We start from the raw sequence: 22,137 nt of genomic DNA, 5'->3' as shown, positions 1-22,137 counted from the left end.
GCTTTTGGACGATTTTTTCGCAAAATCTTTATGGAACCCTCCGTAGGGAGTTGTGGAAGAAGTACGTACAATCTCACCATTTTAGAGTGATTTTTGGGCTAGGGGCCAATTTACAGAAATTAGGAGATTTTCTTAGTTTTTCGTGTGTGCTAATCCATAGATATTTTGGTGATATGGATTTCAAATGATTTTTTTGCGAAACCTTTGTGAAACCCTCCATAGGGAGTTGGGGAGCAGTACGTACAGTCTCACCATTTTTAGAGTGATTTTTGAGCATTTAGGGGCCAATTGATAGGAATTAAGCCACTTTCTCTGTTTTTCGTGTGTGTTAGCCCATGAATTTTTTGGTGATATGACTTTCATACATGGGCTAACATACATGGGATGACATATTTTGGTGTTAGCCCGTGTATGAAAGTCATATCATCAAAATATTCATGGGCTAACACATAAAAAAAAAGGGTAAAAGGACAAATATACCCCCCGAACTATCGTAAAATGTATGCAAATATCATCCGTCATACTTTTGGGACATTGGTGCCCTTGTCGTTCAAAAACTAGATCATATATATCCTTTATACTAATAGACATACACGTGTCATAATCTTATCCACTGATCCGACATTTATTAAAATATAGGATCGACGGATAAGATTGCGCTACGTGTCCCTATTTAGTCTTCTGTTAGAGTAAAGAGCATATATGCTCTAGTTTTTGGATGGCAGGGGCACCAATGTCCCAAAAGTATGACGGAGGGTATCTGCATATCATTTACAATAGTTCAGGGGTATATTTGTCTTTTTTCCCTAAAAAAAAATCTAAGAGAATTACTCAATTCTCGTAAATTGACCCCTAAATGCCCAAATATCACTCTAAAAATGGTGAGACTATATGTACTACTCTCTTAACTCTCTACTAAGGTTCTGTAAAGTTTTCACATAAAAATTGACCGGAAGTTATATCACCAAAATATTCATAGGCTAACACACACGAAACTGGAGAAAATCGCTTCATCCTTGTAAATTGGCCCTTAAATGTCATAATACATAAATATGTCATTTAACTTGGTTTCAACTGACGTCTACGCATCCAACTTTGAGTGTGTACAAATAAACATTTAAACTTGTATAAAATTGAACAAATAGACATATCCATCCTACGTGACAATTTTGTGTCCTATGTGACATCCTACATGTACTATGTCATTTAGGATGTGTTGTTTACTTGTTAAATTTTACATAAATTTAAGTGTTTATTTGGGCACGCCCAAAATTGGAGTGCGTAGATGTCAGCTAAAGCCAAGTTAAATGATATATTTATGTATTATTTTTAAGTTATTTGATTTGGTGTAAATGATATACTCCCTCCGTTTAAAAAAGAGTGGCCTAGTTTGACTTGGCACGGAGTTTAAGAAAATAAAGAAACTTTTAAATCTTGTGGTCCTAAATTAAAGTTATGTCAAATGTATAAAAATTGCACTTTAATCTTGTGCCCTTAAACATGCCACGTGGAAAATAAAAATTAAAATATTACTAAAAAAATAAAGAGGTTAATTTATTTTTTATACAGACTAAAAAGGAAAGTAAAGAATTCTTACGCAGGATCTTCTTTTATTTTCCCTTAAATACTTATATACTCTCTAATCACTCCACACCGTTTGCTTTTCATTTTCCCCCTAAATTTTAAGAAAACCTCCGCCCTGTGAAATCTACAAATCCCCATTTCTCTCATTCTCTCTTTGGTTGATGAAAGATAATACTTTATTCCTTTTGGATCTTCCTAATTCACTAATTGTTGCTCTTGGTAAGCATTAATTCTTTTTTTTATTTTTTTTCATTTGGATTGTGTACTTAGTTTATGAAATGAATGGTTTTAATTGTGATTAGGGTTGTGCAAATTGTGGACAAAATGTAATTGGGTTCTTGTTTTAATTTTCCCCAATCTTAATTTTAGAATAAACAAATCTATGTATTGATTCCTGTAACATTGAGATTTTTTTTGTATGATCGGGTTTCGCGTACCTTAATTAATTCTATGGGATACCTGCCACCTTCCACCAGCAATAGATATTAGGTAACTCTGTCCACCAAGGCTAGGACAGATAAGAAGAATCAACTAGTGTTTTTTTTTTTGTCTCCGCTGGGTATATCATGATTAATTTCAGTTAGAACACACCCTTTTAGGAGTATTTTTTTAATCACATTGGGGCCCGGTAATGAGAATTGGGGAGGGGATTATAAGGTGGGGAATCGAATGCCAGGTAGTCAATCAACTAAGCCACTAAGATTCCCGTTTAGTTTGGAGATTACTCATTTTTGTTATTGTTGGTCATTTTCTACAGGGTTACATTGGCGAATACGGTATGATGGCTCCTGAGGTTAAAAAGCAGTGTTGTGAATCTTTACCTTTCGATGTACTTAGCAATCTTCCAGAGAATGTAATTGATATCATTTTGATGTGTTTGCCATTTAGAGATGCGGTGAGGACTAGCATCTTATCAAACATATGGAGATATAAATGGTGCCGACTTCCTGAGTTGACACTTGATGATGCTTTTTGGAAAACTAAGAATAACTTAATATGCCATACGACTGCGATTACCAAGATTATCTACCATATTTTGATATTTCATGAAGGACCGATTACAAAGTTTACACTCTGTGTTCCTAAGTCGAGAAGTTGTCCTATGATCGATGACTTGATATATTTCCTCGCGAAAAATGGCATTCGGGATCTTGTGCTTAAACTTCCATTCAAGAGTGAACCATACGAATTGCCACCTTCATTTTTCAAAAGCTTGCAGTTGAGGAATTTGAATCTCCAGAATTGCTTAATACTTCGTCCACCGACCTTCAAAGGACTTGATAGGTTAATTAGGTTGGAACTATGTGAAGTTTCAATTTCTTCCGAGGAGCTAGGAAGTTTAATCTCTCATTGCTTGTTGCTCGAGCATTTGGTGTTGTATATTGCCGAGACTTACAGCAACCTCATTGAAATTAATGCTCCCATGCTGAAATCATTTTACTTCGCAGGCAGTGTAAGATCTATCTTTTTAAAGAATATCCCTCTTCTGGCAAAACTTTTACTTGCATCTAGCGACACAGATTATTTCGGGGAAGAAAAATGGGATATTGTGAAGTTTTTCGAGTCGTTTGAATCTTTTTCTGCTCTCGAGCATATATACTTGAATATGGTAAATGTTGCTTCCTGACTTCATTGTAACACATTTTGAATCTTTTCGGCTTCGTTTCATCCTGATTTTTTAATATTTTCTTTATAGATATTTGCTGCAGAAGCGAGTGAAGTACCAATGAGGCTTCCTTTTAATCTTAACAGTGTCAAAAGACTTGACATAAGTGTTGATCTTTATAACTCGGTTGAGGTGTCATGTGCTCTTTGCTTGATAAGAAGCTTCCCGTATTTACAATATATGGATATTTCGGTACGCTTCTCTCTCTTTCTTATTGGCCTTGTCATTTTCATACTTGAATCATCAAAAAGTTCAGAGAATTGAGTTTTGTTATTTTTTCTTTAGGAGGCTTATCCTAAATATGATATAGAAGAAGCTTATCAAGTAGAATGTACCTCGGATGTGACGTTTAATCACCTAAGGGAAGTTAGGCTAACACTTGCTAGTGGCTCAATCATCGAGATGCAGCTTGCCAAACTTCTGTTAGCTAATTCTCCCATGCTAGTGAGAATGCTCTTCGCGTCGTGTGTAGTTAAAGCATCTGCTGCAGTCAAAAAACTCGCTGCTGAGTTAACAACATTTCAGCGTGCATCACCTAAAGCAGAGGTGTCCTTCATCGAAAACTAGTACATGATTACAGTCCTGTTTATTGATCTTCTTCAGGAGTCTATAATCGGACCATGATGTTTGGCACAAATATTTTGCAAGTTTATGTGAATAGCTAGATAGTACTCTGAACATCAGTTTTGGGAAGATTAGTGAATCTGTGTAGATGATTTGACTTATCTGTTGCATAATATGTTATTAAAATATGAAGTTCTCTTGGACTCACTTCTGTCAAGAAATTTATGATTATCTAGACTTTTCGTGTGTATAGTCCATGAATTTCTTAGAATATGTGTGACCAACTCTGTTTGTGAGTATATTCTTGACGAGCTAGAAAATGATACTCATTATTTTTCAAGGACAATCATCACTTTTTTGGAGTTTATGGGTCGAATTTATAGGATTATCTTAACTTTTCATGTGTATTCGTCCATTAATTTTTAAAATATATGTGATCGACTCAATTGGAGCTCAAATTTTGTGTCATCATTTTTTTCAACTTGTCATGTGTATTAGTCTATATAAATTTTGTAAAATGTGTGATCGACTCTATTTAAACTCGGCTTTTAGAAAACATGAATTCAGGATTATCTCGAAGTATCGGATGGAAAATCAAAAGGAGAGAATGCTTCCAATATCCCTTCATTCCATCAGGCAAAGGGAAACTTGCAATTTAACTTGTAAAATATGTATTGAAAAGAGAGTTTTAATCAAAGAAACCCCACAACTTGCTGCCTTGTTTGACAAAGCTCAACTGGGAATGGAAAGCATAAACCTGCCCTCCTTGACCCAAAACACATGAACAATAGTCTACCTCTACTCCGATCGAACATAGGCAAAATACTACTTGTATGGGGCTAATGAAATTGAAAGAAAAAAGTATAGGAGCATAGTTTTTACATCAGGAAGCAGAATCAGTTTCGGCTCTTAAACAGAAAGAACCCCAATCCACTAACTGCTAAGGTCACAATGAGAGGTACTCTGATCGAATTAAGATCTCTTCTCTTGCTTGTTCTGGCTTGCCGTGATTGTTCTCCCAGTCTGTCGCGAAGAAGATTACTAAGGCTGTCTAACTGATGCATAATTTGGCGTTGTCCACGTGCAACATTAGATAGCTGCGAAGATGATCAATGCAAAGGGAAATAACTTAGTTATCTTTTGATATTTAACTTTCTGCAGTAATGGAAAGTAGTGCAAATTGACAAGTCAAAAGATTATATATTCATATGTTCCATCAGAGTAATAAAAGAAGACGAAGATGATTGATTAAACATAGGTCTGCATGGCGAAAGCCTGGTGAAATATGTACCTCTTCCATCAGATTGGACTCCTTTGGAATTAGCAAAGAAGAGGATGATGAATTTGGCATAATGGATCCTGTCAAGGAACCATTTTCTAAACCAGATATGAAGTAAGAAGTTGGGCCGGATCCATTACAAGCTTCGGCTTGCAAAGCCAGACTTTGTGTGCTCGGAGAAGCTCTTTTTTTGGTTAACTTGGAATTAAGTTCTTCCATTTTAGATGTAAAATCATCCATCCGATCATTCAAGGTAGATATTTGTTCCGATAAATGTGTAACAGCTCCCTTTGTGAAACAAGGACAACAAACATGAAGGGTAAATCTCCAGAAGTGCCATGAAATAGTGAAAAGAGCTTAAATATATTTCATTGTCGCTAAATGCAAAACCTGGTTTGCTAATGTTGCTGAATCAGTGTTTCTGTCATCAAACCTCTGACTATCAGTATCAATCTTGGATAGATTTTTCTCTCTGTGATTTGCGTAGGAATGGGACAATCCACTGCAAAAACAAAAAGAAGCAGATCAAGTTCAAATCAACTTGACAACAGAATTTTTCCTGGACGAGATAGAATCTCATCCGCTTCCGCTGCAGGCTGCAGTTCCCTCCCATCCCCACACCACTCTCATGAGGTTTTCCCAATAAGGATGGAGATCCATGCAAGTTCCAAAAAACTTCAAATTTAAGATTAATGACTTGCTTATATACAAATCAATAAGGAGTTGAAGAACTAAACAAACAAGTCGATATCTAGGAGCAATCTATTCAACCTACACATCAAACAGAATGACACACGGACACATATAGACATAAGGTCATGTGTATCAAAATATGCATGAATACAACTACGGTGAGAGTGTGAGACTATCATTTTTCTTCATTTCTTTTCTCCCGTAACTCCTGCAGCCACATTAGTATGTCCAAACCATAGGTTAATCAAGTGTGCTGTATGCAAATTAGAGCTGATGAAACTCCTCAGTATTCACCTAAGACTCTCTCCTCTTGCTTTCCCTCCTTGTTAGAGGAGGATATTTGCCATTAATACAATGTTTGGAAGCAGTTAAAAAAAGCTAAGCAGCCTTCTATTAATGCCGTTGAACCACAAGTAATTATTGGCATGGAGAAATATTTTCAGCTTATTGATAAAATCCATTGTTTGACACCATTTTTTATGCAAAAAAATTAATGCAAGACTAGTCAATAGGGAAAAAAATGGATAGACAAGTACCTTCTTAAATTCTTATTTCTCCATGCTACTCTCTCTGCTGAGGCTCGAGAGAGAGCTTCTTTTGGGCTGGAGACGAGATCTTCATCTAAGCTAAGCTTCGTTTTCAAATCATCTGGTAGTGCCTGCAATATATCTAGTAAGTGATAGAAAGCCATTATAGCACGTAACGAAAAAAATCTATGGAAGTTAGCATACCATAACTTCATTCACAAGCTTCTCTAGTTGTATTTGCTCAATATATGTACGCGGAGTGTATGAACCCTCCAGTCCCAGCTGATCAGCAACCGATTTTACAATTAGGCGATCTCTTCCTTGGACCTAGGTAAAGTTAAGAAAATCTAGCATATTAGAAGTTTCAAACAATATTCTGGACCCTGATACTAAGAGACAACCAGTCAATCTGAATTATTAAGGATCACCAAGGAGAAGAATTCTCATGCAGTGGACATTGAAGTCTTAAAATAACACACCCCGCAGTTATCTTCTCCGTAGTTGATAAAATGAATGATTTTACTCTTCTTCAAGATAAAAAGAGAAATAAATACGCAGCTTACATTTCCTTTGGGTTAACAATTTAAAGATATTGCAGTTAGACCATCATTGGCATATCATGCAGAAACCACTAGAGATAATAGATAAACTGCCATGCCTTGAGAACTCAATGCAAGTTTCAAGCTTTCCAATTTAAGAATTCAATCATTTGTTAGTGAGGCATTGGTTCCCTGATGACAGAATGATTCTGATAATTCATGCAATAGAAACTGAAACCAAAAGGACCTTAACAAATTATCAATGATTGCTTTCTAGCTTAACATCATTGCCAACAGATGTTAACAGAAATGACAAGATTTTAGCATGTAAATATCTTAGTAAGGAGGAGAGAGTAAAACAAGTCTACTACCTGAACATAATGCCGGTTCAGTTGCTCTAGCCAATCAATTTTCACGCAAACCTTTTCATCAGAAAATACATGACTACTTCTTTTGAGTATTGTTGCAATCGTGTATCCCAAGGCCATCAATCCACCAAGAAGCTTCACACTAACTTCAAAACTGATTCTTGGCGATATGACAAAGGGAGAATCAGTGACCCACTCCTGCAATTCAAAACCAGTTTAAGTTGTCACCATCAGAACTTCAGTAAAGCAGCTCTTTACAGGTACACATACTTCCAGGAAAATTAGCTGGTCAAGAAAAGCTGATATACCCAAGCACCACCAGATGAAAAAATAAAATAAATAAACATGGAGTGGAAATACTTGTATTGACCACTAAATCCTGAAGTCTCTCAATAAAAGATATAATCCCAAGAAAGAATCAGGACCAAAAAAAAAATAGAGACTGAAGCTACCAGATGCACAACATTTCAAGATTTTACAATGTTCATAGTAGGACAGCAGGCAGGATAATTTTAGTTTAAGATCTCTACTATTATCTGCTTCTTCTATAGATTTGATTAATTCAACTTCTACAAGATCTCAATTTATTCTAAAACAAGAGGAAATTGTCTGAATATCGAATTGTAGAAAGACAAAAAAGAGAGTGAATGGAAGATATTCCTCCTGTTGGTACTTGACGTCGACTATAGGAAAACATAAGGTTAAGAATGAAACAAAAATCATCCTTACACCACCTACATTGAGTTGTAATATGGCATTTCCCTACAAGAAACAGAGTTATTTAAGAATGATTTAGTGGTATAGCTTCTTCAACACATGATGCAATTCATCTTGCTACATGACTAAGACTAGCCATATAAGTCCATGATACGTTTGTGATGCAAGCTTCACAAGTTGAGTAAAAGCACCTAGCTATCTTACTTCCCCTACATGCAATATAGACGTTCTTTCATTGTCTCCTATATTGAGCCAACCAAGAGGATTTCTTATCAACCATTCAGGTATACATTGAGAGCTTTTTCTCAGGTTGACTTTATTAACTCTAGAATTAGGCTTTAACTTGGAAATTCCTTAGCCCCTGCTACTATTTCAAGATAAAAAATACAGGTAACATTATAGGATAATGGTGTTCCCCAAAAGCTTAAACATTTTTCAAGTATTTCAAGAAAATGAATAGTAATATGCACACGACTATTAAAAGTTTAATTGGGAGAATAACAGACTGTCATCAGTAGGCTACATAGTAAAGCCAAAATGGCCTAGCAAACAAAGGTACTTTGTAACAGTTGGCCATTATTTTCTCAAAAAGTATTGATCAATATACAAAGAGACAAACCTCAAACATGAGACTGTATTTTCCATCTTTGTTTCTCATCCTCAGATATGATTGGCATGTCTCTGGATCTTCACCAGGTGGCAGAAGGTATATGTCGTAAGTTTGCTCCGTACTTTCAATGTGTTCTTCAGATAATGCAGACTTGATTTGATCGACTTGCACATCCCTAGAAGACTAAAGGTACAAGTGATTAGATAAACCCTTTTTCTTTGTTTTAATATTTATTGATAACTTTAATTATGTAATTTGTTTTTTACCACTGTAATTTTCCATGACTGGAAACCAGAAGTAGTATGAACTTCTAATATCCTTACCTTTAGAATGTATGTAGGACTCTGAAATCCAGTAAACGGATTAAATTTGTTGATGATTTTTATATGTGCAGTCTTGAGATCAGGTTCAATAAAAGCCTTGTACATTGGATAAACCTGCACTAGACATCGTCGTTGGATAGTCATAAAGAGAGTTTCAGGGGTATTTTAGCCAAAATTATAGAGGAAACAAACCGTTTCAGATATTTGATGGATTATCTCCGAGGGTTCCTGCCCGGCACGCTGTATATCCCGTAAAACCCTTTTGACAAGATCAAAGTGAACTCCACCTGTCACAGATATGCGAAGATCCAGAAAAGGCCGCAACTTTTCACTCAAAGCATAGATACCCTCAATAATCAGAATGCGGGAGCTAGGTACTTCAAGAGTCCTGCAGTAAACTTAATGTTGTAAGTTCAGATCATACACTAATATGCAACACATCTTAGATAATTAAAAGAAAATAAAAAAAGGCATCTACTAACTTTGAGCCTGAAGGGCACATTATTCGATAGAAAACTGACAAAAGAAAAACCAACATCACCAAAGAACTTGTCAGAGAGGATAGATCGTCTAAGAGAAGGGGACCACAGACCACAGTAAAACTGAAGCCTTGGGCAAAAAAATAAGAGCAATGCAGGCTTCATTAAAAATAAGAGAATGACCAGATAACTGTGTAATGACAGAACTCCAAATAGATGAAGAATCTGTCATCCTGATGCCAATTAAATAGATTAGGAGTCTAGGGAACAAGATCCTTCTGAGTGGACCACAGATAAAAAAACCCAAGCAAAATGAAACTAGTATAGCATAAACGTTTTTTTGTAACAGTGGTGTCCAAACCAACATGTGTACACCTCGACTATTCTTCCGGATACCTCCCACCAACACATGTATTGGGTAACTCTATCCACCAAGCTTAGACATTTCAAAGATGAACAAGTCATGAGATTCCACAGTTAGTGACATGGTCTTAATTGTATCAAATTTAGATATGCCAATTCAACAGTTAAGTTTCTGTTTGAATCAGAGCAATGAAGAGCCTAGGTAGTATTGCTCCAAAAATGTCATCGATTTATTTTTTCTTTTCCTCATGTAATAGAACGCAAAATTATAAACAACCCAAGGTCTGGAGGTATTTGCCATTTAAGCATTCGAACATAAAATTTCTGGAGCAAACAGGCAATAAACTTGCAGTGGTTTCGAATAGCAGCTTGTATGAAAAATGACAACATGCACATATAAGTATAGAATATTACATGAATAAGAAGCAAGGAGCTGAACCTGTATCCTATGCGAGAGCTAGATTTGAAATCATATATGGGAACCTCAGCCGGCTTCCCGGCCTTTAGATCATTGATGTTTTTCAGCAATGTATCATAGTCTGTAAGTCGTGGATCTGTTTCAAAAGAAAAAATAGACCTGGTAAAGTACAAATCATCTAGTCTTAAGTTATTCTACTAGTACAAATGACACCAGTGTCAGGGTAAACCAATAAAAAAAGAAATCAGCTAAGAGGAAATTAGAGATCTCAGCCCAGATTCTTTCACGGAATGTTTTCTAACATTGAATATGTATGTTCCACGATTCAAAGAGGCACCCTCCTCATTCTAGTGCATAATTGAGATTTAACCAATGAAAGATTAACCAATATATTATGGTTCTAGCAACTCTTGATCATATGTTTGGTGTTACCAAAACTTAAAAAGATCGAATCATTAGCCGAAAGCGGACAGCTCTCTATTCAGTAGATTTTGTAACATATTTACAATGGCTTTCCCAAGGAAAAAAGAAAAAGGATGCATAGAGGTCTGTAAGAACTCAAAGTGCCAACTATGTCAAGAAAATGCAAAGTAGATTCCCTAAATATTCAACAATTAGGAGCTTCATAAACTTATGAGCCTCCTTGTCCCTGAAACTGGTGGGTACTTGAAATTTTAAGCCAGAGAACAGAATGCAAGTGAAATCCCCTTTTGTTAATATCTTTCTGTACACACTCAATAAAAATAAGAAACGAGGTATTCATTCTTACCATCAAAGTTTCCATCAACTACTCGACTAGCATCATTGTAATTATCCATTGATATAACTGCAACACTTGGCATGAAGCTGAGTATTTTCTCTGTAAACACAGTCTTTCCTGCTCCGGAGGGACCAGCAACACCAAGTATTATCAATCCTTCATTCTTTTGAACCAACAACTGGCACGCACGGATTACAACAAAGAAACCTTTCTCAAATGACAAATTATCAGGTATCGAGATGATTTCATATCGATCACAGTTCTTTCTCTTGACTAGTCGAACCTGGTCCTTTAAGAGACCAGCTCTCTGAGTAGATTCACCATTACTAGTATCTTTAGGCATTTAGAATAAACACGTAGAGAATTATCCTCTGAAATTACAAAAATAACCCGTATAAAGATCAGAATGAGAATATAAAAGATCCAGAATAAAAGATATGCCAAAATGATCAATTCACAATCATGGACCTGGAAAAGTTTCTTATCTAATATTGACACACTGAAGATAAAGCACTGGAAGCATTACAACATAGCACATAATTGTTATTAACCCCCAGAATCTCTTGCAAGAAGAAGCAACCCTGATTTTTCTATTCTTGTGATTGCTTAAATTTTCATTTAAGCAAGTTCTCTCATAAATTACACATTAAAATCACAGTATCTTGTAAAAACTGTCTGTTAGTTGAATTAACTTGAACTCTCCGATACTTAGTTGCATCAATGAGACTAGATAAGCAGAGAAGAGAAGCTATAATATAATGCTATAGCAGATATTAAGTTCTCTTTTGCAGCGGAGAAACACTTGAAAAAAAGGATTAAAGCACCATCAACACGAACGACCACTTAAGTACAAAGATTGTTATCATCCATGATTAAAAATATAGCACATAACCCAAATGACCCAAGAAATCATCCTCCAGGATTGTCTTCGTCATCGCAATTAAAATGGGAAGGCTTCAAAGCTCATTCACTTATTTCCTAAGATAACGGAGGTCTATGATGAATTTATAGTTTCTTAGCTTTAATGCAGACCGACTCTGCCTTTTTATGAATAAGACGGAATATGCCATGAAAGGTTAAACTTACTTCTGCATACTATGAACTAGGCTCGTATTGTTATTAATAAGTTACTCGTCAGTTCAGACTCAAACAATAATGTTGTCCTACAGAATTTCTACTTAAGAACCACATATCTGTTGATCTTGATGCAATTATCAAGGAACAAAATGCAGACATTTTCCTGCAAGCTCCCGTACCGAACAAGCTTAGAACGATTTTAAATAAAGACAAATCTTTAAGACCGACAACACCGAATCTCAGGCATTACAAGATTAAGATCAGTTTGATCTTCCAATAGATTCACTAAACATTAAATTGAAAATTCAAGTTCATGGGAGTTATCTGAATGCCCTACAATCTCCATCCATAACCTAATAAACACAACCATCAATGTTTGTTAAAATTGAATAAAAGAGCCATCTTTAATCAAACCAGAATTCACATACAACTAATATCAAAAGTGCAGCAGCAAAACAAACTAGAACCCTCACCCAAATAAAAATCCCCCTTTTTCCCTCTTTCCAATTAACACATTACAACTAAGAAACTCAATCCATTAAACACTTATAACAAAAAAGATCACTCCTTTAACAAAACCAATTAATACCCAGATTAGAAACACTCAAATCCTCATCAAAAAATATTCTTTTTACAGACCATTTTAGATTCAATAGCTAAAAATGTTAAGTACTACAAAACAAGATAACCAACTTCAGCATTCAAGCAAACAAGCACAACTAATCAAGAAAACACAATGGGGGTCTCAAAAACAAAAAAGGGGAAAACCCCACAAGATATCTGAGTTAAAAAAAAAAAAAAAATCAGACTAACTCCATTGTAGAACCTGGAAGAGCAAGCAAACACAGACCTATTATATGCTACAGTGAGGTTAACTGCAAGTAAAGCTTACAAGCTTTTTTGGCCCTTTCTTCTACAAAGGCAGAAAGGCTCAAATATATATATGTAATGTTTGTTTTTTTCCCTTTTTTGCCCTTCTTATTTTTCTATACTCTGGATTTTTGGAGATATTTTTGCTGTTATATGAAGGAAAGTGAATTTCCAGAAGTGTTTGGAAGTGGGAATTCTTGAGATTTTGCCACGGAATTGCATAGGGTAGAGTCCACTATTTATTACTACTTGTAAACGTGTGATGCGTAGATAATATTAAAATATTATTATCGAAAGGTCTTTTTGAAAATATTTTTTTTAACGTTTTGTGAGGTAAATATTACTAGGTTAGTGTGATGCGTAGATAATATTAAAATATTATTATCGAAAGATTTTTTGAAAATATTTTCTTTTACGTTTTGTGAGGTAAATATTAGGTTAGTGTGATGCGTAGATAATATTTAAAATATTATTATCGAAAGGTTTTTTTTTACGTTTTTGTGAGATAATTATAGGTTAGTGTATATTATATTCTTTTCAAACCTTGTTTATAATATTACATTATAGATATTATTGTTGTCGTTGTGAAATAAATTTATTTAAAATGTGTACTTTTGATTCTTTTTACTTATGAATAAGCATAAAATTTTAGGATTATTAACTGTTTCTCATAATTTAGTTTACATATGTATTATGTAAAATTGTATTACTACTTTATATGTGATTATAATATAATGAGACTTTGAGATTTCAAAGTTATTGCTATAAACATTAATGTACAATTATAATAAAAATAATAATGAGTTTCTTACGAAAAACAAACCAAAGTATCAAAATAAAAAGTGTTTTTACTGTGATAAAAAAAAAGAAATAAAATTATTATTATTATTCATTTATTGTCATTTATAGTTCTGTGTAAATATAAGCAATGATTATGCATTTGTAAAATTAAAAAAATAGTTAGTGACAGAATTATTAATTAGCGGCGGCTTTCCGTAACGTACACGTAGTATAATTATGCCGTAATGAGTGGCATAAATTTCATCATAGAATAAAACAAGAATAAAAATACTTACTTACAGTAATTTTAGAAAATAAATAAAATTATAAAAAGATTATTAAATTGGTAAATGGGAAAAATTTTACCAGTACTATTTATATCAAATTAATAAATATATGATATAAATATTGTTTATATGAATTTTATTTAATTATGATTGAATAATAATAATAAATTTCTTCTAGTTTTTTACTATTAAAGCGTTGAAGTATAAGAAGATTAAAATTCATAATTCATATTTGAATTTAGACATACTAATACACAAACAGATACTTAATGGCAATTGGAAAAGGTGTTCAATTTATATTCAATCATTTTATAGTGTGTTAAATTTTACTTTTGCAACCAATTATTCAATTATAATTTAAGTGTATTTTTTATAATCAAAATCGATAGATTCTTAATATTTTAAACCGTTATTAACCAATTGAGGAAGAAGGTCTGATTTCATTTTAATGTTAATTTTAACAAATTAGAATCCAATTTTACTTTGTTAGTGTAGTTTTCCTCCCTATTTTTATTTAATTAAAAAAAACAAAATTACATATCTTTTCACACTTTCCCTAAGTAGGTAATTATAATTTGAATTTACAACTCTTTTTTCTAATATTTGCAAAGATCCGAAGAAATGCATTTATATTAAAACGAAAGTTGCAAAAAAAGATGAATTATCTTCTAATCTTATGTGTTTAACTCAAGAAAACAAATGCTTATATGGGGAGGGGCGGGGAGGGTGGGACGTGAATTTAAGCTTGGCGGATTGAAAACACATAAAAATGTAATGTGGGAAAGAGCGGGATAGATTGAAATTTTTGTGCGTTAAGCCAAACCCGCTCTATATCCCTCCCCCTCCCCTGCCAATTCCATTGTCATCCCTAAATTTGATTTCAACGGGTAAGTAAGCGTTCCAACTTTGAGAGTGTACATACTCATCTCCATTAGGTCTATATGGACACTCGACGTTGACGTGATATTTAAATTTTGAAGGCGTTTAGATTTGATCATTTTGTAAGTTAAAGTGTTCAACTGACACAGATACAGACGAGTTAAGACGTTTAGATATGTATTTGAAAGTTAGAGTGGTTACTTATCAATTGAAGCTAAATTTTAAGTATTTATTTGTATATTATGTCTTAAATTTATTTTACACTAATATAAGGTAAACAAAAAATTATATAAAAATCACTTAAAATTCTCAATGCTAGTTATTACTCCCTCTGTTCCATTTTATGTGGCAACATTTCCTTTTTGGTCAGTCCCAAAAAGAATGTCACATTTCCTTATATGGTAAGTTTATAAAGGTACAATTCCTCTTTTATCCTTGTTGGTCCCACTTAATCTTAAAATAATACTCCAATACATTTATGAGGAGAGAGAAAAAAGAGTCTACTTTTTAAAGGGCAATTTGGTAAACATTTCAAAGTCTTCATTTATTTCTTAAACTCCGTGCCCGGTCAAATGTTGCCACATAAAATGGGACGGAGGGAGTAATATAATCTTAGTTATAACTTATATGATATATGATTTATTAGAGCAAGTCAAATTACATTGCACGTGTAAAAAAATGATAGATGTAGCTGTTAGAACAAGTCAAAACAATTAGTTTTCTTGTCTTTGATTATGTTACGAAATTTTAATTGGAAAAAAGTGTGCAATTCAAGTCAAATGCACGTGAAGAGTGGAAATATGAATGGAAATTGGTGTTTAATTATTCTACATGATATTTTTTTTTTATTATTCTACATGATTTTTTAGTACACTTATTTTCCCTTTTTTTTTTTTGGGTCAATGTCAATTTTCAAATTATGAGTCTTCCACTTTTATAATGGCTTAATAAAGTGCTCCTTGGGAAAAATATGATAATCATCTTCTTAATCAAACTTAGACGTTTGGATCATTACATCATAGGTACAAATAAAGGGCGAATCTATCGGATAACATATGAATTCACATGATGAACTCGATTAATTTATATATTAAAAATATCGGACAAAACGTTGCTTCCACGATATGATAACTCACATTAATAGTGTGGTCCAAAGGCATATATAGTCAAGTAGTAGATAAATTGCGACTTCTTTTCTTTTGCTAACAAATTAATGTTTTAACATTTAAAATGTGGGAGTGAGAGTCTACAAAATTGTAACTATCTCTTATTTCTTGTACAAATGATTTAACTGATATTACCACAAAAATAACTTTTAGCAATAATATATATATATATAAAGATTGTTAAAGTTTTTACTAACATTAGTTTATTGCTATTGAATCTAATGTCGTTGTAGACTTTAGACACATTTACAAAGAGTGTAAATTGCCGCTAAATTAAATATATATTTACCGATAATTAAATTATTACCATTAATTAATTATCACCAAATGTCATTTTTGGTGTAGTGTGAGTTCTATATATATATATATATATATATATATTATTTTTGCTTATGTACTTTAAATTAGGCTTCCATCTTTTATTTTATTATTACCCAAATTCCAATATATAGAAGATTATTATTATTTTCTTTGCTTCAGTTTTATATTGTATTACTTGATGCATATTTAATATTATTCTTTTCTTTATTATTTTCTAAGTGACTTTTTTATTACTATATTTCATTTTAAGTATACTTTGATATGCTTTACTTAAATGATAATCAATCAAAAACAGAAATAAAATTTACGTACACACCATTCTTCACAAATATCACTTATAATTATAATGTTTATCATATTGTGCACCATTCCTTTGTGAAACACAATGGATGGACATGAATTATTATTAGTACATGATACACATTTCTCTCTAATGTCAATTTCACAAATGTGAGGAACATGTTACCTCGTATTAATTAAACATTTAATTTGTTTTTTTTTCCAATATTTAACAAACTTTAAAATTCAACTTGAATAAACTAATAATTGTCACAATCCATCTGGGGCCAATATTAACCATCAATCAATAGATTCAACTCACCAAACAAACTAATAAGTACAAATAAATAATTCTCTCATCATATTTTAATATTTAGAAAGAATATTAAAGTCATGATTTACCTAACATAAATTATGAATATATTACATTTGTAATTACACCTATAGTTTTTTTGGGTTTTATTTATTGGATACTTAAATATATATAAACTTAGTTATAAAAGAGTACATATGTACAGCTTCAAACGTCTAACAGGAAAAAGTCAAAATATCTTTAAATTATGTAAAATTACATAAAAATATCATTTGGTCAAAAAAATATCGTTATTATTAATACTTTGATTAAAAAATATCCTATAGTTACTTTTGGGTCAAATGGAAAAAGTTGCATTCAAAAAAGGAAAAAACTTTCTTTTAATTCATGATATTATAAATGATTTTTATTGCCACGTAAGCAATCATTATTGAACTTGGTCAAGATTTTAATGAAGATAATAGAATAGAGCCTTCATTGGTGGGTTGAAAAAAGATTTGAGAAAACATCAAATTAGGAAAAAGTGCAAAAAGTTCACTATCTAATATCTATCATTTACATCCCAAAAAGAGAGAGAGAAAAAAAAAACAATCTTTTGGGGCTAATGTGGAGGGCCCAATGCACTCATAGGGCCTTATCTTGTTATATGCGTGTATAAGTAGGTATGCAAATTTGTATTTGAATAAATAAACATACGTATCCTACATGACAATGCATGCATTGTATGTGACATAGTAAATAAGTTTGAATGTATCTCTCATGATCTTGTCGTGTAGAACGTGTATGCCTACTTGTACAACTTTATACAAATTTGAGTGTTATAAACCCAACATTGGAAAACATAATTATCAAATTAAAGGGGCACACTTATGCATTAATGCCTAAACTATATCATAAAGTTAAACAAATAGACATATATATGAATCCCACATCACAAATGTCATGTCGTGTAAGACGCATGCATCTCACACAATTTTCCATGTAGGATGTGTGTATCATCTATTTATTCTACTTTATAACAGTTTAAGTCTCCACTTGTACACATTCAAAAATAGAAAACAAAAATATGAATTGAATCCAAACTATATATAAAGCACATTTATATTTTATATTTAAAAATACGAAATTTTCTTTGCAAACAATATCTCCCCTTAAATAATTATACGTGACATAAATTTAAATTAGTCGAATCAGTAAAAGGTGAATTGGTTCAACCGACAAATTATATCCATTGTATATGCACCAAATTTTTGAAACCTCTTTTAACTTCTTCTAGAAATGGAACCAGTCATCACATAATAATTAATAGGGACAGCCGACAAGTTTTTTTTTCCTATGACTTCCTATCTCGGGTTTTTCGGAAACATTTTTTCTATTTAACAAATAAAGTTTATATATATTTTATTTTTATCAAATCTTATTTATGGAAAATTAAACAAGATATGATATTGTTCGCCGTCAACTATTTTTTCTCTAATGTCTCACTTGATAATTGATTATCATGTATTAAAACCTCGAACTAATCCTAATTTACGTAAAACTTATTTAAGGGAAAAATAATTGTTGATGTGATATTTTTCATACTAAAATTTTTATTCATTCCACCGTTACAATTTTTATTGGTCCCATAGTCAACTTATTGTCAAGGGAGAGACATTTAATTATGTCAATTTATCAATAGAAATAGACTACTCGAGTATTTGGAAAATAAAGAATATTTTAATTGAAACAGGGGTCAACATATGAAATAATTAATGGTAGCATTATCATTTGAGGAGGAAAAAAGAGAGAAAGAAATGGCATAAATAATTATCTACTTTAACGTATTAGAAATATCTCAAAAATACTTTTCTTTTCATTTGTTGGATCATAATTATTCCTTTCTTTCATCTATTAGATTTTTAAAAAAGTTCTCAAACTTATATTTAAACTTAAAATTATGCCTCCTTTTAATAGACGTTGATGTAAAATATATATAATTTTTTAAAATTAAATATATAACATCATTTTTATTAGTCCACGCCACTAAGTAATATACTCTAATCAATTCACAATCCATCTTATTAACCTAAAAAATTAGCTATTGGACTCATCATTTCATGAGAAAAATAATGCCTCAAATTTCTTTAATTATTGATTAGTGGTGAAGAAAAAGAAAATAATTTCAAAGAGTTTGTATAAAATCCAAACCAATAAGTTCAGAATATTTCACTATTTCAAGTGATTTCCATAAAATTCTTTTCTCGATATTCTGTACCTTCATTCAGCTCCAGACTTATCTAGATCCGCATACATGACACATTAGAATTTTCCATTATAACAAAAGCTTCAATAATTCTCATTAATAATATCATAATTTTTCTTTTTGAGAAATTACAAACAAATCAAATACAAAACCCAAACAAATTCTTTTTTTGTGTACTAATACATAATTAACTCAATTTTTTTTTCTTTTATGTATTCACAAACCTACAACTCTTTCTCACTTCTCCATTCACATAAGTCTCTTGATTTGTAATATTTCCCATTTTGACCATTGATTCAGCAAATTGTTCAAAAAATGCAATTGTATTTGCAGCATATTTTTCAACAATTTTTTTTGTTTGAATTCCAAGATAACTTGAATAAAGTTCTTGATCTGAATTTATGAGTCCTTCACCTTTAAGTAAGACATGATAATATGAATTATCAAATAAATTTGGAGTAATATTGTCCATTGATGTTTCATTGTTGTCTGATGATCCATTAATTTCAATTGGAGGACATAATGATTTTAATTTACTAAGATAAGAGGATGAAATTGGATTTATATATGAAGTACTTGTCATTTTGAAATCTCCATATATTCTATTTCTGAAATTCACACATCTTGCTTTTCCTATTGTATGTGCACCTGCCAAATTTTGAAACAATTAATTAAAAATAAGATAAATTTTGTGTAATACTTAATTTAGAAAGTCATGTAATTAATCTTTTGTATAAGACATAAATAAACATTCAAATTTGATCTTAACTGACAAGTAATTAATTAAGCAGTACTCAACTTTGAAAGTGTATATTTAGGACACGTCGACTTGGTCTCAACAGAAAACTAAACACCCAACTCGTCCTCATTAATTAGCAGTACTCCAACTTTGAAAGTGTATATCTAGGACAAGTCGACTTAGTCTGACAATTAAACACTCCAACTCGTCCTCATTAATTAACAATACTCTAACTTTGAAAGTTTATATCTAGGACAAGTCGATTGAAGTTTCAACTGACCACTAAATACTTCAACTCGTCCTCGTTAATTAGTGGTACTCCAACTTTGATAGTGTATATCTAGGACACGTTGACTTAGTCTCAACTAACAACTAAACAGTCCAACTCGTCCTCGTTAATTAGCAGTACTCCAACTTTGATAGTGTATATCTAGGACACGTTGACTTAGTCTCAACTAACAACTAAACAGTCCAACTCGTCCTCGTTAATTAGCAGTACTCCAACTTTGAAAGTGTATATCTAGTACACGTTAACTTGGTCAGAATTGACAACTAAACTCTCAAACTCGTCCTTGTTGTGTCTCGTAGACACCTGACGTTGATCTGACGGATAAAATTTTAGAGGTGTCTAAATGATTATTTTATAAGTTGAAGTGTTTTGTTTATTTTGATTGTAAATTCAAACATATATTCTTTAAGATTTTTGAAAAATAATTTTCATATATAGAAACTACGTAATAACTATACATACAAAAAGTCACAAGAATTAAAAATTTAAAAAGCATATGAATAAATCACATATTTTACTATCGAACACGAATTGTGTCATATAAATTGACACGGAGGATTATATATATTAAAGAATGCTTACCAGACAGAGCAACCATATCAGTAACAGAAAGTCCTTGTGATATAAACTTAGATATAATAGAAATTAATCCTTCATCAGCTGTTGGAAGATTTGTATCTGCCAATTCATATCCTGCTTTTATTGAGTCTTTTCTACCTAATGGAACATCCCAATAAGGTCCACCAACCTAGTACACAAATTAATTTTAAAAAAATCATTAATTAATTAATACAACTTTAATTATTCCTATGATGATAATTAAAAAACCTAAACATTAATATTCTAATAATACCATAAACAACACTCCAAGAATATAATGTAACAAAAAAAATGCATTTTATAGTTATGCATACGGTCAGACCTTTACATAACAGTCATCTTCTATAATAAGATTCACTATAACGGTCAAGTTTTTATCCGAACTAATATTTTTTGTGATGTTATATATATTATATGTTCTAACAACATTTCTAGACAAACAACGTCGTTATAGAAAGATTTAACTGTATACGAACCCAAACGACCCTTATTCATATTATGGTTATTTTATTTAAATAATAACCAAAGAAACCTAAAAACTAATAATTTAATAATATTATATATTATCATAAATAAAATTCCAAGAATATAATTACCAGAAGAACAGCATCTCTAGCAGCAATAGTTAGAATATCAGCACAAGAAACAGTTCCCGGACACTCAGATTCAATTCTATTTTTAATTCTATCAATAATTTTGAATCCTTTTAATGCATTTTTGTTGTTTGGAGCATTCTTTTCTCCTTTTAATGTCACTGTATCATCCAACAATACCGAGCCATCGCAACCCTGTTACATAATTCAACATGATATTAGTGCAAATAAAAATGTCGTAAGTTTAAATCTTATTGCCATCTATAAAGTAAACGAAATATTTCCATGTGTTTGAGAATGAATTTAAAGTTTTAAACCAATTGACAACTTTTTTGGTTTGTATTTAAAATTTGACCACTTTTTCAAAATTAGATATGTACTATGAATATATAAATAGTTTTGAATTTTGACTTCTGACTACTTGTCTAATTTTGAAGAAGTGACTATCACTAAGTGGTTATTTGTGTAAATCTACGTTTGACTCATGCAAAAGAATCAAGTTTACATGAAAGGAGCGATTGTTTAAACATAATATAATTAAGTAATGAAGATCGTATATTCAAATCTTTCCAAAAAAAATAAAATTCCACGTGTTTCATGTTGAATTTACATCCGATGACCACTTTTGTGGTTTATTTAAAAGTTGACCACATTTCAAAATTAGTCCCATGCTCTAAATATTACTACTAGTTTTGAACCTTGGCTACTTTCAAACTTCACACAAGTAATCTCATTTTGAAATAGTGGTCGATTTCTTAAGACGCCGCCAAAAAAGTGGCTATTTGTGTAAATTATTCGAGATTTAGGGG

The 22,137-nt window shown here is 32.0% G+C and overlaps 3 protein-coding genes across 3 annotated transcripts in view; 1 reads left to right on the top strand and 2 right to left on the bottom strand.

Annotated features, from left to right (window-relative positions):
- Positions 1 to 1,633: 1,633 nt before the first annotated feature.
- LOC102600359 (F-box/FBD/LRR-repeat protein At1g13570-like) lies at positions 1,634 to 4,103 on the top strand. Its single transcript, XM_006348551.2, has 4 exons — positions 1,634 to 1,803; positions 2,342 to 3,193; positions 3,281 to 3,442; positions 3,536 to 4,103. Exons 2-4 carry the CDS (start codon positions 2,363 to 2,365, stop codon positions 3,815 to 3,817), a joined length of 1,275 nt encoding a protein of 424 aa, XP_006348613.1. The 5' UTR covers positions 1,634 to 1,803; positions 2,342 to 2,362; the 3' UTR covers positions 3,818 to 4,103.
- A 342-nt stretch (positions 4,104 to 4,445) lies between these two features.
- On the bottom strand, positions 4,446 to 13,031 carry LOC102600036 (uridine-cytidine kinase C). Its single transcript, XM_006348550.2, has 12 exons — positions 12,818 to 13,031; positions 10,900 to 11,261; positions 10,152 to 10,266; positions 9,063 to 9,258; positions 8,871 to 8,984; positions 8,557 to 8,730; positions 7,224 to 7,418; positions 6,518 to 6,640; positions 6,323 to 6,444; positions 5,484 to 5,595; positions 5,106 to 5,381; positions 4,446 to 4,911 (listed from the first exon to the last, which is right to left on the bottom strand). The coding sequence occupies exons 2-12, from the start codon at positions 11,231 to 11,233 to the stop codon at positions 4,711 to 4,713; spliced, it is 1,962 nt and encodes a 653-aa protein (XP_006348612.1). The 5' UTR covers positions 11,234 to 11,261; positions 12,818 to 13,031; the 3' UTR covers positions 4,446 to 4,710.
- A 6,145-nt stretch (positions 13,032 to 19,176) lies between these two features.
- The window catches only part of LOC102595116 (peroxidase 11), a 3,756-nt gene continuing 795 nt past the window's right edge, over positions 19,177 to 22,137 (bottom strand). Inside the window, exons 2-4 of the mRNA XM_015309292.1 lie at positions 21,332 to 21,523; positions 20,718 to 20,883; positions 19,177 to 19,755 (exon numbers count right to left, since the gene is read on the bottom strand). Of these exons, the coding sequence (XP_015164778.1) occupies positions 19,316 to 19,755; positions 20,718 to 20,883; positions 21,332 to 21,523 (798 nt within the window). The 3' untranslated portion in view covers positions 19,177 to 19,315. The remainder of the gene's footprint in view (positions 19,756 to 20,717; positions 20,884 to 21,331; positions 21,524 to 22,137) is intronic.

Source organism: Solanum tuberosum, unplaced genomic scaffold (assembly GCF_000226075.1).
Source record: "Solanum tuberosum cultivar DM 1-3 516 R44 unplaced genomic scaffold, SolTub_3.0 scf00103, whole genome shotgun sequence".
In the NCBI taxonomy this organism is placed as follows: domain Eukaryota; kingdom Viridiplantae; phylum Streptophyta; class Magnoliopsida; order Solanales; family Solanaceae; genus Solanum; species Solanum tuberosum.
The sequence above is the reverse complement of the archived record's forward strand: the minus strand, read 5'-3'. Positions and strand labels throughout refer to the sequence as shown.

Excerpts from the sequence above, each read along its gene's own strand:
- LOC102600036 (XM_006348550.2), bottom strand. The coding sequence starts at position 11,233 with ATGCCTAAAGATACTAGTAATGGTGAATCTACTCAGAGAGCTGGTCTC. Across the intron at positions 8,731-8,870 it reads GTCCTACATACATTCTAAAG|TCTTCTAGGGATGTGCAAGT; the intron begins GTAAGGATATTA and ends TTGTACCTTTAG. Across the intron at positions 5,596-6,322 it reads AGAAATAAGAATTTAAGAAG|TGGATTGTCCCATTCCTACG; the intron begins GTACTTGTCTAT and ends TTGTTTTTGCAG.
- LOC102600359 (XM_006348551.2), top strand. The coding sequence starts at position 2,363 with ATGATGGCTCCTGAGGTTAAAAAGCAGTGTTGTGAATCTTTACCTTTC. Across the intron at positions 3,194-3,280 it reads AGCATATATACTTGAATATG|ATATTTGCTGCAGAAGCGAG; the intron begins GTAAATGTTGCT and ends TTTTCTTTATAG. Across the intron at positions 3,443-3,535 it reads TACAATATATGGATATTTCG|GAGGCTTATCCTAAATATGA; the intron begins GTACGCTTCTCT and ends TTTTTTCTTTAG.